General features: G+C 36.5%; 1 protein-coding gene and 1 long non-coding RNA gene across 4 annotated transcripts in view; one reads left to right on the top strand and one right to left on the bottom strand.

The window, feature by feature from the left end:
• phex (phosphate regulating endopeptidase homolog, X-linked) overlaps positions 1-14,504 on the top strand; it is a 28,235-nt gene extending 13,731 nt beyond the window's left edge. For all 3 annotated transcript variants that reach the window (XM_081601423.1, XM_081601422.1, XM_081601421.1), the window contains 17 exons: positions 2,118-2,186; positions 2,335-2,451; positions 2,550-2,633; positions 3,507-3,649; positions 3,869-3,962; positions 5,240-5,368; positions 5,482-5,583; positions 6,594-6,671; positions 7,218-7,321; positions 7,423-7,481; positions 8,914-8,968; positions 9,638-9,705; positions 9,791-9,921; positions 10,001-10,066; positions 10,213-10,317; positions 11,281-11,357; positions 12,071-14,504. In XM_081601423.1, the coding sequence (XP_081457549.1) occupies positions 2,118-2,186; positions 2,335-2,451; positions 2,550-2,633; positions 3,507-3,649; positions 3,869-3,962; positions 5,240-5,368; positions 5,482-5,583; positions 6,594-6,671; positions 7,218-7,321; positions 7,423-7,481; positions 8,914-8,968; positions 9,638-9,705; positions 9,791-9,921; positions 10,001-10,066; positions 10,213-10,317; positions 11,281-11,357; positions 12,071-12,173 (1,584 nt within the window). In that variant the 3' untranslated portion in view covers positions 12,174-14,504. The remainder of the gene's footprint in view (positions 1-2,117; positions 2,187-2,334; positions 2,452-2,549; positions 2,634-3,506; positions 3,650-3,868; positions 3,963-5,239; positions 5,369-5,481; positions 5,584-6,593; positions 6,672-7,217; positions 7,322-7,422; positions 7,482-8,913; positions 8,969-9,637; positions 9,706-9,790; positions 9,922-10,000; positions 10,067-10,212; positions 10,318-11,280; positions 11,358-12,070) is intronic.
• Positions 75-15,135, bottom strand: part of LOC145549339 (uncharacterized) — a 48,900-nt gene continuing 33,839 nt past the window's right edge. Inside the window, exon 2 of the long non-coding RNA XR_014085268.1 lies at positions 75-1,092. This is a non-coding gene — a long non-coding RNA (uncharacterized LOC145549339). The remainder of the gene's footprint in view (positions 1,093-15,135) is intronic.

Below are 15,135 nucleotides of genomic sequence, written 5' to 3' on the forward strand. Positions count from 1 at the left end.
GTGCTGGTTCTGTTGGACCTCAGTGCAGCTTTCGACACTGTTGACCACGACATTTTACTGAATCGACTGGAGAGTTGGGTCGGACTCTCCGGTCCAGTGCTCAACTGGTTTGAATCTTACATAAAGAACAGGGATTTCTTTGTTTCAATTGGAAACTTCTCATCAGAGAGGTCAAAGGTCACATGTGGGGTACCCCAAGGTTCAATCCTAGGACCCCTTCTTTTCAATATTTATATGCTCCCACTGGCAAAGATTATAACAGGACATAGGATTAGCTACCACAATTATGCGGATGATACACAGCTCTACATCACGATGTCACCAGGTGACTCTGAACCCATCCAATCACTGAATAGATGCTTAGAACAGATAAATGTGTGGATGTGCCAAAACTTTCTCCAGCTAAACAGAAACAAAACTGAAGTTATTATCTTTGGACCTAAAGAGGAACGAACTAGAATCAATGCACAGCTTCAGTTATTACAACTAAAAACCAGCGATCAGGCCCGAAACCTGGGAGTAGTGATGGACTCTGACCTGAACCTTCAGAGCCACATTAAGACAGTCACAAAGTCGGCCTTCTATCACCTGAAGAACATCTCTAGGATTAGAGGACTTATGTCTCAGCACGATCTAGAGAAACTCATCCATGCATTTATCTTTAGCCGCATTGATTACTGCAACAGCGTCTTCACAGGTCTGACTAATAAATCAATCAAACAGCTGCAGCTGATCCAGAATGCTGCTGCTCGGGTTCTCACTAAAACCAGGAAGATAGAGCACATAACACCAGTTTTAAAGTCCCTACACTGGCTCCCTGTAGCTCAGAGAATAGACTTTAAAATACTGATGTTAGTTTATAAATCTCTGAACGGTTTAGCACCACAATACCTTAAAGATCTGTTATTACTGTACCAACCATCTAGACCCCTCAGATCTTCTGGTTCTGGTCTGCTCTGCATCCCCAGAACCAGAACCAGACGAGGAGAAGCAGCATTCAGTTTCTACGCACCACAGATTTGGAACAAACTTCCAGAAAACTGTAAAACAGCTGAAACACTGGGTGCCTTTAAATCTCAACTTAAAACCCACCTGTTTAGAGTTGCTTATGGCTAAATTAGGGTTAGAGTGCGGGTTTTGATGTCTTCCATGTTTTTATGTCTTTAATGTTTTTAATTTTTTTCTTCTTTCTTTTATGTATGGGGAAGAAAATAAAAAATAAAAATAAAAAACGATAAAAATTAAAATAAAATAAAAATAAAATAAAACCAGTTAAAGTCCGCGGGAGGGCAGACTCCTCTAACTATAAGTTAGTTAAATTCTGTGTGGGACGGCGGCGTCCTCTGGTAAGAAGTTAAACCCTGAGAATCCTAGGCACTGTCAGGTACAATAAAAGCAGTTAAAGTCCGCGGGAGGGCAGACTCCCCTAACTCTAAGTTAGTTAAATTCTGTGTGGGACGGCGGCGTCCCCTGCTAAAGGACGGCGGAGTCCTCTATGAAATAGTTAAATTCCGCAAAGGACGGCGGAGTCCTCTATAGTTAGTTAAATTCTGCAAAGGACAACGGGAGTTTGTTTTTTTATTTTTATTTTTTAAATTTCTCTCTTTCTCACTGTTTATTTCTGTTTTTATTTTAATTATGTAAAGCACTTTGAAATGCCTTGCTGCTGAAATGTGCTATACAAATAAAATTTGATTGATTGATTGATTGACCACTGCCAGTGTCTTCAGTCAGAGGCTTCTTCATTCACTGTAACACAGACTGCTACAGGAGATATTTCCTGCCAACAGTCACCACTATCTACATTAACTCTTAGAAGAATCTGAATTATTTTGAGCTACATTTAATTTCCCTTTGAGATCCATAAAGTACTTTTGAATTTGAATGAATTTATCTGTTGAGCTGTTTGCTCAATTCAAGAAATATAATTATGGGGATGTTTTGGTTAATTTTTGCTTTCTTTTAAAGACAACCAGTATGTCCAGGTTTGATGCCATTTGTTTTGTGAATTAGATGCAGACAGGTCTGATCAGCTTTTGATGCTTTAGCTGAGGAAATAGACGAACAGAGAAACTGAAAGACGCAGCAGCAGACTTGTTGTTTTTCTGTTCCTGCAGCTGGATCAGGCGTCCTTGTCTCTTTCTTCTAGAGAGGATTACACCACAAACACTTCCTCTGCTCTCGGGGTGAGTTTCTGAATCAAATTTAGCTCACCATCATCTAGAACAGATTACATTACATTGTTTCAACCCTTCCTGTGACGTACAGAAAAGATGCCTCGTTTGCCACAAAAGTACAAGTTTTTCCTCATATATTTTGTCTTTTTCTCTCCAGAATCGTGCTGCGTTGCTGAGTCTGATGGTGGACGCAGCCGTCATGCTGGGCGCCCCAAAGCAAGCGGCGCAGACCCAGATGGAAAAGGCTCTCGACTTCGAGACCAAACTTGCTCATGTGAAAACAAAATACAAATCAATTGAATAAATCTGAGATCATAAAAAAGGTTTCATCCACATATTTGTGTATAAAAATGCTCCTTATTGTACGTGCAGATCCTGATTCCCTATGAAAATCGCACCAGTGAGAACATGTACAACAAATACACGCTGTCTCGGCTGCAGCGCTCCATGCCACAGGTACAGTCACTGGGAAATCCACCTGCAGAACCATGAACTGTCTGGGATCCGGTCATTTTGCTGCAAAGCAACACAAACAAGGTTCTTTCACAAATTCCCATAAAGGTTATGTGTCAACATTTTTCCCCATAGTATTTTTTTCTCCAGCCACATTTCACAAGTCAGTTTGTGCAATTCCCAAAAAAGTATGCATTAATTTTCAGAATTTCTACTCCCTAATACATGTATAGTTTAATTTAAATAATTAAAGCCTCTCTTTTTTTCCCCTTATTTTTTAAAAACATAAGTTTGGATAAATGTTTATCTATTTACTTCTGTGGTTTTACATGAATTACTCTACCTCTGTTAAAAAATAAAAAGGGCGACCTGAACATCAACTCTGAAATATCAGTAAGACAGGGGTTTAAATTAGCTAATCAACCGCCGCAGTGTTAGGTTAATAGCAGCAGAAGCTAATCAACTGCCGAAGTGTTAGGTTAGCTAATAGCAGCAGAAGCTAATCAACTGCCGCATTGTTAGGTTAGCTAATAGCAGCAGAAGCTAATCAACTGCCAAAGTGTAAGGTTAGCTAATAGCAGCAGAAGCTAATCAACCGCCGCAGTGTTAGGTTAGCTAATAGCAGCAGAAGCTAATCAACCGCCGCAGTGTAAGGTTAGCTCAGGGGTCGGCAACCCGTGGCTCTTTAGCGATGCACTAGTGGCTCTCCGGAGTTTTTTCAAAAATGTTTGAAAATGATAAAAGATGGGGTGGGAAATAAATTTTTTAATATGGTTTTTGTAGGAGTACAAACATGACACAATCATTAACATTTTCCAGTGCTATAAAAATATGTAGAGTAAATATTAAATTTCAACATGTTTGTTGTGTTTCCAGTTTGATTGGCTTGGTTTTGTGAAAGCTGTGGTGGAGTCTAAAGATAATCCAGGCCTGTCCATTTCCTCCTCTGAGCCCGTCATCGTCAGAACCCCCAAGTACTTTAAGGACCTCATGAAGCTCATCAACAGCACAGACTCCAGGTAGCAACACCTGAGAAACATGAAGACATGTCATTGTCTTTACCAGGTTTCCTCAACAGTTAGCTTACAGATCCAGCGTAAATTCTTCCTCTCTAGGTCCAAAGGCAATAATTTCCGTAAAAGTTGTGCATTCACTCTAACATATTGTATTTTCTTTCACCGGTGACCACAAGACCATTCTCTTGTAAATATTCAATATTGATCTTTCTGTCTCTTCAGGACGGTAGCCAACTACATCCAGTGGAGGACGGTGTTTTCTAAGATCACCACTCTGAGTCGCCGTTTCCTCTACAGATACCTGGACTTCGCTCGGGTTTGTACTCTCAGCACATCTCTGAATTTACTTCAGTAGGTTAGTTGGAAAACAAACATTATAAAGCATTTTTATTTTTGCAGATAAATGTCTTGTAGTGATAAAAATACCCAACTATAATGTGGATCAGTGCAGGTGCTGTCAGTTCCAGGCCTTGAAAGCTGCTATTTTTCATGTTTTAGATGTTTTTTCTGATGAACAGACCTGTGAGAAACAGCCTTTCAGTTATATCAGAACCACATCTGTTTTCAAATGTTACCAAATGCTTCATTTTTACAGAAAACAAAACACTAGATCTGGATTTCTTGTTTATTAAAGCTCTAATTTGCCTGATATTCCATCATGTCTGACACGATGCAGTACCAGGATCCACCAACAGGTGGCTCTGTTTGCCTGGATACATGTTCATAACGTTCCAACACAACATTTTTATTTAAACTAAAACGTTAAAAGTATAGTTTTATTGTCACATTTCAAAGGTTTAGGTTGATTTGCTTCAGATATTTACAAACTTTTAAAACAAGCTTAACCCTGAAAAGCTGCAGCGTGTTTTTTTTTACAGCAATAAAGAAAGAAATAGAAAAAGCATCAACTGCAACTTTACTTAGTGAGTAAATCTGCAGCTCTACCTCATCAATTTACAAAATATTCACACCAACTAAATATTTTTTTAAACTTTTTTGTCTATCACATACAACCCAAATGAAGTGGATTAAAGTTTTTGTTTGAAACAAAGAGAAAACAGTTTATAACTTCAAAGTAGAAGGAAGTGAATATATAGTTTTTAAGATATTCGACAAATAAAACTCAGAAAATATTTTTACAGAATTAATACTTTGTAAAAAAAAAACAAGAAAATATTTGACTGCACTTTTTCAGTTGAAGGTTTTTTGTTTTGTCAGCCAGTGAAACAATCTGAAAAGTGAAATTTGTTCCAATTTTTCCCCAAAAAATCCTCAAACCCAGTCAGATTGAACAGAGTCGAGACATGAGCCTTTCCTCTTACGTTTCACATGAACTTTGACTAGACCCTTTCAACACATGAATGCTTCAATCTAAATCGATCCATTGTAACTCAAATCGTATATTAATGATTTAATCAGAGCTAACCTGAAAACTTTCACGTGTAAATCTGCAGACGCTTGAAAACTTTGTATGTTTTTCCTTTTCTTTAAACGTAAGATCCAGTTTTGTCTTTAAGATCCTAAATCTGAGCCGCTACATTCTGACTCTACTTTCTAACTCTAATCAAACTCTGACTCTTGCTCCCCCTTCAGGTCACCACAGGAACTACGTCTCTGACTCCCCGCTGGGATAAGTGCGTTAACTACGTGGAGAACTCCCTGGTTTACGCCACCGGCCGGCTTTTCGTCGACAAACACTTCCAGGAGGACAAGAAGCTCATGGTTCTCCATCCCTCTACGTTCTACAGACATATTTCAGGATGCAGTGATGAGCTTCCCTGCCTTTTACCGACACGTCGTGCTTTTGTTTTTCTTTTTCTGCACGTTAATCTCAGATGGAAGAGCTAATTGAGGGGATTCGGTGGGCTTTCATCGACATGCTGGAGAAGGAAAACGACTGGATGGACCAACAAACGAAAAATAAAGCCATAGAAAAGGTACGAAACATTAAACTCCAACGGTTTGGACAGAATTATTTTAAAATGTGGGACTTTGGTCAAACGTTTTGGGTTTCGTTAGGCTGGAATTTAAATTAATTTTTCCTGAAAATCAGAAGCATTTCATTTATAGATCTTTTGTGTTATTTATACTCTAAAACCACAAACTTTAATGTTAAAACTTTGGAAGTTCTCTGCCACTGTGTGAAAGCAATTATTGATAAAAAGAGAATTAAAATTGAGACGTTTTGAGGTTAATCTCTTTTCTAAATAAAACAAGGACATTTGAGTTGACAGTTTTATTTTAAAAAAACTCAGAAATTATGAGATTAATCTGTTTTTATAGAAGAAACTTTGAAATTTATGAATCTATTAATAAATCAGAAATTTTCCAGAAAAAAAAATTTTAATTTTGAGATTAATCTTAAATATAGAAACATTTTGGAAATTTATGAGTTTGAAAAGTAGAAAATTCACTAGAAAATAAATGAAAATTTTAGATTAATCTCAGAAATTTTATAGAAAAAACCAAAGACGTGTTTCTGAAAAGTTGAAAATTTTATAGAAAGAAACTCAGAAATTATGAGGTTAATCTCAGAAAAAACTTGGAAAAATGAATTTTAAAATTTGCTAGAAAAAAAATGGTAGTTTTGAGATTAAAATGTTCAAACTTTGAAACGCAGAAATTTAAGTTGTTTTCTAGAAAATTCCTGATATCAATTTTAAAATGTCAGGTTTTTTTCCTGCAATTTAATTTTTAAACTCACAAATGAAATAAAAAAAACAACAACATTCCTGAAATTGTCAACAGAAATTAACTCCTTTTCTTGTAAATCTACGCTGTCGTAATTTTTCAGTTCTATTGGTAAATTAATGGAAATGAGGTTTATTTTTATTTAAGTCGTTTTTATTTTAATCACATTTAAATCAAAAACATTTTTCTCCCAGTTAGTTAATCAGAGTTTTTCATATCCAAACATATTTAACGGTTTGTGTTTTATTTTCCCCAGGCTCACGCGGTCCTGCCTAAGGTTGGGTATCCAGAGTTCATTTTGAACGACACCTACCTCACAGAAGACTTGGAGCAGGTTCGTATCGCTCACATTCATTCATGACACTTAAGGTGCATTTAATGCAAAGACAAGAGGAAGATAATGGTTAAATAATATTTGGTAAATTGTACTTTTGGGTGAGAGCAAACAGAAATCAAATGGAGTTCCTCAAGGCTCTGTTCTCGGGCAACTTTTATTTTGAATTTGTGCATGCTTCCCTTCGCTCAATGTATAAAGTATTACATTGTTTACCTTAATTCACTCAACATAACCACGCTCCCTTACAGAAACTCAGGGAGAGGATGGGTCAAAGTTCTTGTTTTTGGTCCCAAAACTGCAAATTAGACATCAGAACTCAAAAAACCCGAGAATACAAATGACGACAAATCCCATCAGAAACTTAGGTCGGGTTATGGACTCGGTTTCAGGAGGCGCCTGACATTCATTTTACTTTTTTTCTGAAAAGTAATCATAAATTAAAACCATCATAAATAAGCTTTCAATAGTAAAGGAAGCAGTTATTTTCCATCTTGTTTGCTTCGTGAAATGTCCACAGTCTGTTTTTGCATTTGTGCGTTCCAGCTAGAGTTCGATGAAAAGGATTACTATGGCAACGTGATGCAGACGCTGAAGTTCATCGCCCAATCAGACGTCTCCTGGCTTCGCAGGAGCGTCCCACGCACAGAGTGAGTCTCTGCTACCAACGCAAACGGGTTTTTGTTGTTGTTTTGCATCCCAGCTGTCACACTTTGTTGTGTGTAAATATATAAATATTTCATCTTTTCAGATGGTTTACAAACCCAACCACCGTGAACGCCTTCTACAGCTCGTCCACAAATCAGATCAGTAAGACGTGATGTGGCAGGAGGAACATGCTCATTGAGGGAGATGTTTCTCTCTACCTGCTCTTTTGCCTGACAAACTGTAAATAAGGTTTCAGACAAAGTTAAATAAACAGTCGACTGATTGTAAGACTTTGTGTTTTTGCAGTGAGGACATTACTGCAAAGTATTTTTAGCTTCTAGTGTAAATTAAAACAAAGCTTAACTTCTCAGCAAGATGTTGGAGATTGTTTTAAGTCAGTAGTTTCTTAATATTGATTAAAAAGTACTGGGAGATTATTTAACTTATGGGGAAAATGTCTTGAAATAATCTGTTAGTAGAGCTTTTCCATCAATATTAAGGAATTGTTTACTTAAAACAATCTCCAATATCTTGCAGAAAAGTTACCTCTGAGTCCTTCTACCAGAAACTGGATGACTAAAGTCTTCAGTTTGATGCTTTGGTCTCAAATACTCCTGTTTTAAGGATCATTTTGTTTACAGAGATTTCATAATTAATTTTATTTATTTTGTTAAAATGTCTTTCAGTTCCAGTGTTAAATGTTCATTAGAATTTTAAGTTTATCTTCGAGATTATATTGTTATTACCATCATATTATTTGAAAATATTATCGTTTATCGCAATAAATTTATCGTTAAGAAAAATTAGTTATCGTGTCAGTTCGACTTTTGTCTTGTGTGATAATATATTTTCAGTAGAAACTAAAGAAACATCCTTGGTAATATTTTGTGATATTTCTGTCATAAGAGAAAATGTTCTGACTTTAAACGTTTATAGAGGCTACATGGTCAAAACAAGGGTGCGTTCACACTGCAGCCTGAAGTGACTCAATTCCGATTTTTTAGCATTTCTGATTTTTTTGCCGGGCCGTTCACACTGCCAGTAAATGAAACTTGTATGTGTTCTGCAGTGTAAACGGGCAAACGACCTGAAAGTGTCCCGCATGCGCACTAGAGGGCGCAATAGCATCAGCGTTCTCAGTGTTCAGCCAACCGCCATAAAAAGAAGAAGAGCTCAGTGTTTGAGGAAGTAAACATGGAGGCTAACGGTGCAGCTTAGCTTACATATTTGAAGTTGTTGTCCAACCGTAGCAGCATATTAACAACTTAACCCTCACTTAGTCCGTTATGGTTGTTGTTTTTCTTCCTTCCTGCGTGTATCAGGACGCAGAATAGTGAGATTTGTTGAGATTAAGTGACGTTTAGTTCAAATGAAGGCGACCTGGACGTTATGGTCGCATTTGAATCGGATACGTATCGGATATTGATCACATTTGAAAAAGAATCCGACCTGTGCTGTTCACGCTGCCATGAAAAGATCGGATACAGGTCGCATTACGTCAAAAAAGAAAATCGGAATTGGGTCACTTCAGGCTGCAGTGTAAACGAACCCTAAAAGAGTTGAGTGAAATTCACTTCTACGTATTTTTTTGCAGGATTCCCTGCTGGAGAGCTTCAGAAGCCTTTCTTCTGGGGAAAGGAGTATCCAAGGTGAGGCTAAATAAATCCGACATGCTCTGCTAGCAGAGCAGAGTCGCCTCCTCTTGCTTTATTTGGCAGAAGTAATTGCAGGATTTTCATGACAGGAGCTTCTCCGAGAAAACTTAACCTGTCCAGAATGCAGAGTCTCATACTTTCAGCTGCAAAGAGCCAGAAACGACAGGACAAAAGAAAAACGTCCCTACCATCTGCCTGTTCAAGTAGTGAAACACTTATTTTTTTTAGCCGTGGAGGTTCGTTTAGCTAGTTTCTGTTTTAGTAGGGTTAATATAAAATTCTGGCTTTATATAATACTTATATATTTAGTTGGACATTAAAGAATAAAAGATTGTTTATATATTTTTATCATAGATGCTAATATTTGTGGAGGGCTAGCAGCACGGCTAGCTAAAAACATGCTATGCTAGCAGTGCTTCTGAAATCTCTGTATTTTTAGTCTATTTTAACAGATTGGCCTCCATTTTATACATAATATGAACTAGTTGACAGTTATTAAAATGTTTCCACATGCTGGCTTGTTTTACTTAGTGTAAATGTTAGCCTGGTGGCTAAAAACAAATCGTGTCCACATTTTTATGTTTTACAACTTCTGCTTTTCACTAAATGTGATTTTTTTATTTTTTCCACTTTGTAACCTCATTTTATCCGTGTGTTTTCCAGGTCATTAAGTTACGGTGCCATCGGGGTGATAGTGGGACACGAGCTAACTCACGGCTTCGATAACAATGGTAAAAGCTAATGGGCCAAAAACACTTTGAACTGAACCAGTTTCTAACACATTTGTTTTAGTGTGTGTGTTTTTATGTTAAAAAGGTCGCAAATATGACAAAAATGGAAATCTGGACCAGTGGTGGAGTGAGACATCTGTGGCGGCCTTTACCGAGAAGACCCAGTGTATGATTGATCAGTATAATGATTACTACTGGGAAGAAGCAGGTCTAAATGTAAGAAAACAGCTGAGCTTCCTTATAAAAACATTCAAAGTCAATATGCAAATAAGTGTGACTCCATTCTGGTTTTTAGGTGCGTGGTAAGAGGACCTTAGCAGAAAACATAGCAGACAACGGAGGAATCAGAGAGGCATTCAGGGTAATACTTGTATTTCTTGAAGTCGAGACATTTTGAGCTTATTGTGTGCAAAAATAATCACTGCTGTGATTAATCAGGACTGCCTGAAGTGAGCCGAACGTAATTCGGCAGTGGGTGAGTGGATGTTTCTTTTTCTGTGTGCGTAGGCCTACAGGCGGTGGGTGGACAGCAGCAGAGGCGGCGCGGAGGAGCCTCTGCTGCCAGGACTGGAGCTGAACAACAATCAGCTGTTTTTCTTGAGCTACGCACATGTACGCACACACACACGCACACACACACACACACACGCATACACTTAATTTATTGGATCATTTTTAGTCCGTTTGTATCAATCCTGCTTTTTTATAGAAATGCAACCTTATAAAGTGAAGGAGTAACATTATTTCTAAATAATTAATGTTGTATGAAGCTGATTGATGGGTTTTAGTTAAAGATTGATCCTGAGCTAGTGGTTCTGCTTCAGGATTTGGTCACGTTTTGAGTCCAGAAATGAGAACATAATATGACATCGCAATAATAAAACGGAAAATTGCATTGACGACATTTTAGGGTGGGTGTTTTCTATTTACCGTAATACATTTCTTGCAAGAATTTTAATTTATTGTTGCAATAAATTCCAACTAATGATGCTTGAAGAAAACAAAACTGCCCTTTTGGTCAGGATTAATGGTATTTTGTTCAATCAAAGCATCAATAAATACCAAGAAATTTGAAAATGCAGTTACTATGTGCAGTTTTATGATATAAATCACAATTCTTTTTCCTAAAGAAGCGTTTTGCAAATTGGAGTGTTTTTCAAGAGCTGTTTTTGCTCTGCTATGCAGACACAGTCATACAGTTACCTAAATAAAGATGTAATAAGTCTCTATCTATTGTCAGTTTTCATTACATTCTTTGACTTGATGGTTGAGGCTACTGCTAACCAGCCAGCTAGCTTGTCGCTTTTTTGCACAAATCTACCCAATTGACTGGAGGACATTCATCTTTGCTGCTGGTTCACTTCTGCTGCTAGCCCATAATATGCTACGTGCATTCTGTATATGACATATGTGGTCTTAAAATTCATTCATAATGGTCATAAAAAGTCTTAAATTTGAGTTTGTGAAACCTGCAGAGAGCCTGATGTAAATGTGAAGGCAGATTTGTAAATACTTGTAGTAATGTATTAGAATCCTAGAGTTAAAAGTCTTATTCAGTTTTCTTTCATCCTGCAGGTTAGATGCAACTCATACAGACCAGAAGCAGCCAGAGAGCAGATCCAGAGTGGAGCTCACAGTCCTCCCAAATACAGGTGAGAGTAGAAAACATGCAGACAGAAAGAACTCACTATAAAGTCACCATGAATGCTATGACATTACTATGAATGCTATAAAGCCACCATGAATGCTATAACATTACTTTGAATGCTATAAATTTGCTACAAATGCTATAAATTTGCTATGGATTCTGCAAGGTTACTATAAAGTTGCTATGATTATAAATTCGCTATGAATGCTATAAAGTCACTATGAATGCTATAAATTCACTATGGATGCTATAAAGTTGCTATGATTATAAATTCACTATGAATGCTATAATTTCACTGAATGCTATAAATTCACTATGGATGCTATAAATTCACTATGGATGCTATAAAGTTGCTATGATTATAAATTCACTATGAATGCTATAAATTCACTGAATGCTATAAATTCACTATGGATGCTATAAATTCACTATGGATGCTACAAAGTTGCTATTAATGTTGCTACGATTATAAATTCACTATGGATGCTATAAATTCACTATGAATGCTATAAAGTCACTATGAATGCTATAAATTCACTGAATGCTATAAATTCACTATGGATGCTATAAATTCACTATGGATGCTACAAAGTTGCTATTAATGTTGCTACGATTATAAATTCACTATGAATGCTATAAATTCACTGAATGCTATAGGGTCACTAAAGTTGCTGTAAATACTGTACATTTCATTTTTATATTCCTGTCATCGTCCAGAGTCATCGGCGCAATGAGCAACTACGAAGAATTTCGGAAAGCATTCAGCTGTCCCCAGTCGTCGGTAATGAACCGAGGAGCGCAGTCCTGCCGCGTGTGGTGACCTTTGACCTCATTCTCAAGCCCTGGACCAGGACAGAGCCATCAGCTGGAAAACGGTGGTAATACTATCTGACAAGGTGGCCAAAATGTTTTACACAAAGAGGGAACAACGAAAAAGTGAGTTGAGTGAAGAAACTGAACGTGTCTGAAAAATGGATGCTTTTTACGAGCCAAACTAAGAAAAACAAAATCAAATTATGAGAATAAAGTCATAAGAATACAAGAGTAAACTTGTACCAGAATAAGGTAAAATATTAGTAATATGAGAATAAGATCATAATATAATGAGATCATAATATAATGAGAACAAAGTTGAAATAATACGACAGTAAAGTTGTAGTATTCCGTGAAAAAAATGTATTCTCGTAATATTCTGACTTTATTCTCGTTATTTTATTTATTTTTTCTTAGTGTAGCTGTAATCGCACGTTGTAGCTTTTGTAAACGGAAACATTTCAAAAGTGCAGCCATTTTTAATCAGGTTGGAATATCTTTTTTCCTGTTTTATTGCAAAAATCCTAAGTGAATTTGTCTTTAAGCCTTTAAGCGACCACCATTTGGGGATTATACTTAAAGTTTATTAATATTGATCAACTGCTCTATATATTAATGTAAATATACAATGTCTTTAACTTTTATATTGATTAAAAACACATTCCAGTCACAACTGGAGGGAGAGGCTTATGTTATAAGATCATAAACACTGTAAACCAAAATCAGTTCATGTTTGAGCCTAAATGTTTTATTTTTCTTTACGTGAAAACTCAACACTGAACCAATAAAAGACTTGCTGGAATATTTTAAAAACTGAACACTGTTACAAAAGCAGAAATACAAGTTGTTCTGTTTTACTGTGCTGGGCCAAAAACGACCAGGTTTCAGGTCTTAATATAGTTTCTGCGCTTTGTGGTGTCGCCCTCAGTCTTATGTCTGGCATCCAGGTTTACGGTGCAGTTTTGATGTAAGTTAATTAAATAAAACTACAGGCACGAAAAGTGAACACAGAATTTCAGGGGGAATTTTAGACGAGACAAGGAAAGGTGATAGGCTGAGTTATCAGCAACTCTAAAGTGGCTCAGTAACTCTCAAAATGATAATATTTTAAATATTTTACTACTTTTTGGTTTTATTTGATGAAACGTTTTTCAATCTGGAAATAAGTTTCGTAACGGATGCAATTTGAGGCATAATTTCTGGTTTCTATCACAAATCGAGGTGATTAAATGGAGAAATATGATTTTTACCAACACAGTGGACCCATTGCTACAGTTTTGGCTAAAAGTCTTTACACCTACCTGATTACATTTCAAACTTACATTGATTAAAAATGATTGAAAGTAATAAACTCAGCAAGATTTCAAACTCCATTTTTTACTAGTTTGTGTTTAGCGATTCCATGGTTGCCAGGCTCCAGGTTGCTAGGTTCCATGGTTGCTAGGCGACACGATATACACGGGGTAAAGGCGGGAATAAATCTGAAGCTAGGACACACCCACTGAAAACGGTTTTAACAATAATTCAAATCTTTTTTCTTTTTTTAAAAATGAAAAACCAACTGAGAAGACTTTAAAATGATCTTTAGAAAAGGTTATGAAATAATAGACTGGGGTGTTTTATTCATCAAAAATGAAGATGAATTATGGCCATTGCAGATCGAAAAGAAAAGCTCATTTTTACCTAAGACCTCAGAAAATTTTGAGGTAAATCTCTAAATTTCTAAAAATGAAACTTGCACTTTTTGGAGATTAATCGCAAAAAATATATAAATAAGTACATCTTTTTGATTTTCAAAGTTTTGATTTTTCAAGCTCAGAAATTTTCGGGGGTTTTTTTCTAGACCATATGTGGTGTTTTTTCTTGCAAATGTCCGGGCTTTTCAGGTCAATCTCCAAATTTTTCTAGAAAATTTCTGAGATTAATCTCAAAATTTTAGCTTTATGGCAGAAATGAACTCCTTTTTACTATTTACAACGGCCATAATAAACCCTTATTTGAACATCTTCAATTGAAAACCCAAAAACACCTAATTTTATGTCCGTTAAAAACTATTTTAATTGGTACAATTATATATTTTAGGCAGAAACTATTTAATTTTTTTTACTCATTTTGTTGTTCTGAAATGAAACCAAAACATTCAAAGTTTTACTGTACAGTGCAGTCAGTTTTATTATGGAAAGCTCTAATATATTTATCATCTGCTGTTTTTTTATGTTTCTGAAACTTACTGTGAAAATGTTTCTACAATGTAAGTTTATTGTAACGTGCTCATGTTCCTTTTTTATTTCCTCCTTCTTCTTGTTTCTGGTTAAAATAAAACCGTGGGACACCATGATGTTCGTTTGCTATTAAAATTTAGTCTGGGATGAAAGTGATAGAGTGCAGACGAAGCTGATGGATGGCCAACAAAAGCTTGTTTATGGATTGATTTATTATTTTTTGTCCACCTTGTGGATTAGCTATTATGCCACACATCACATCTTCATTCATATACCAGCGGTTCCCATGGCAACCCGGTCTTTAACCTGATGCCCAGCGTTTGTGGGTCTCAGTTTTGCCCACAGTACCCAGCGGGGGGAGTTACAGTAATGGCCTGTATCTGTGGCCGGCTCAGACCCAATTAAGGAAAACAGTCCAGCCGCCGGTTTGTTGTCGTCTCGATGGGGAGTTCGGAGGTGGAGATGCTGCGGATAACCGCGGCAGCCATTTCTCAACACTGGCAGTTCTGATTGCTGATGAAACTGTTGCTCAGATTTTTCTATCTACTACGCTCCCATATAAGACGAGATTTTATATCTTATCTTGTTTTTTAGATTTTTAAATTACAAGTTAATAATCTATCTATAAATAACATATAATGGGTAAATCTAATGGATAATCTGATCCCTACAAAAACATTTTAATCACATAACAACCAGAAACTTCAATATAAAGTGAACCTCCTGGTTTCTGGAGACCAAAAACGC

This window comes from Poecilia reticulata, chromosome 20 (assembly GCF_904066995.2).
Source record: "Poecilia reticulata chromosome 20, P_reticulata-male-v2, whole genome shotgun sequence".
Classification (NCBI taxonomy): Eukaryota; Metazoa; Chordata; class Actinopteri; order Cyprinodontiformes; family Poeciliidae; genus Poecilia; species Poecilia reticulata.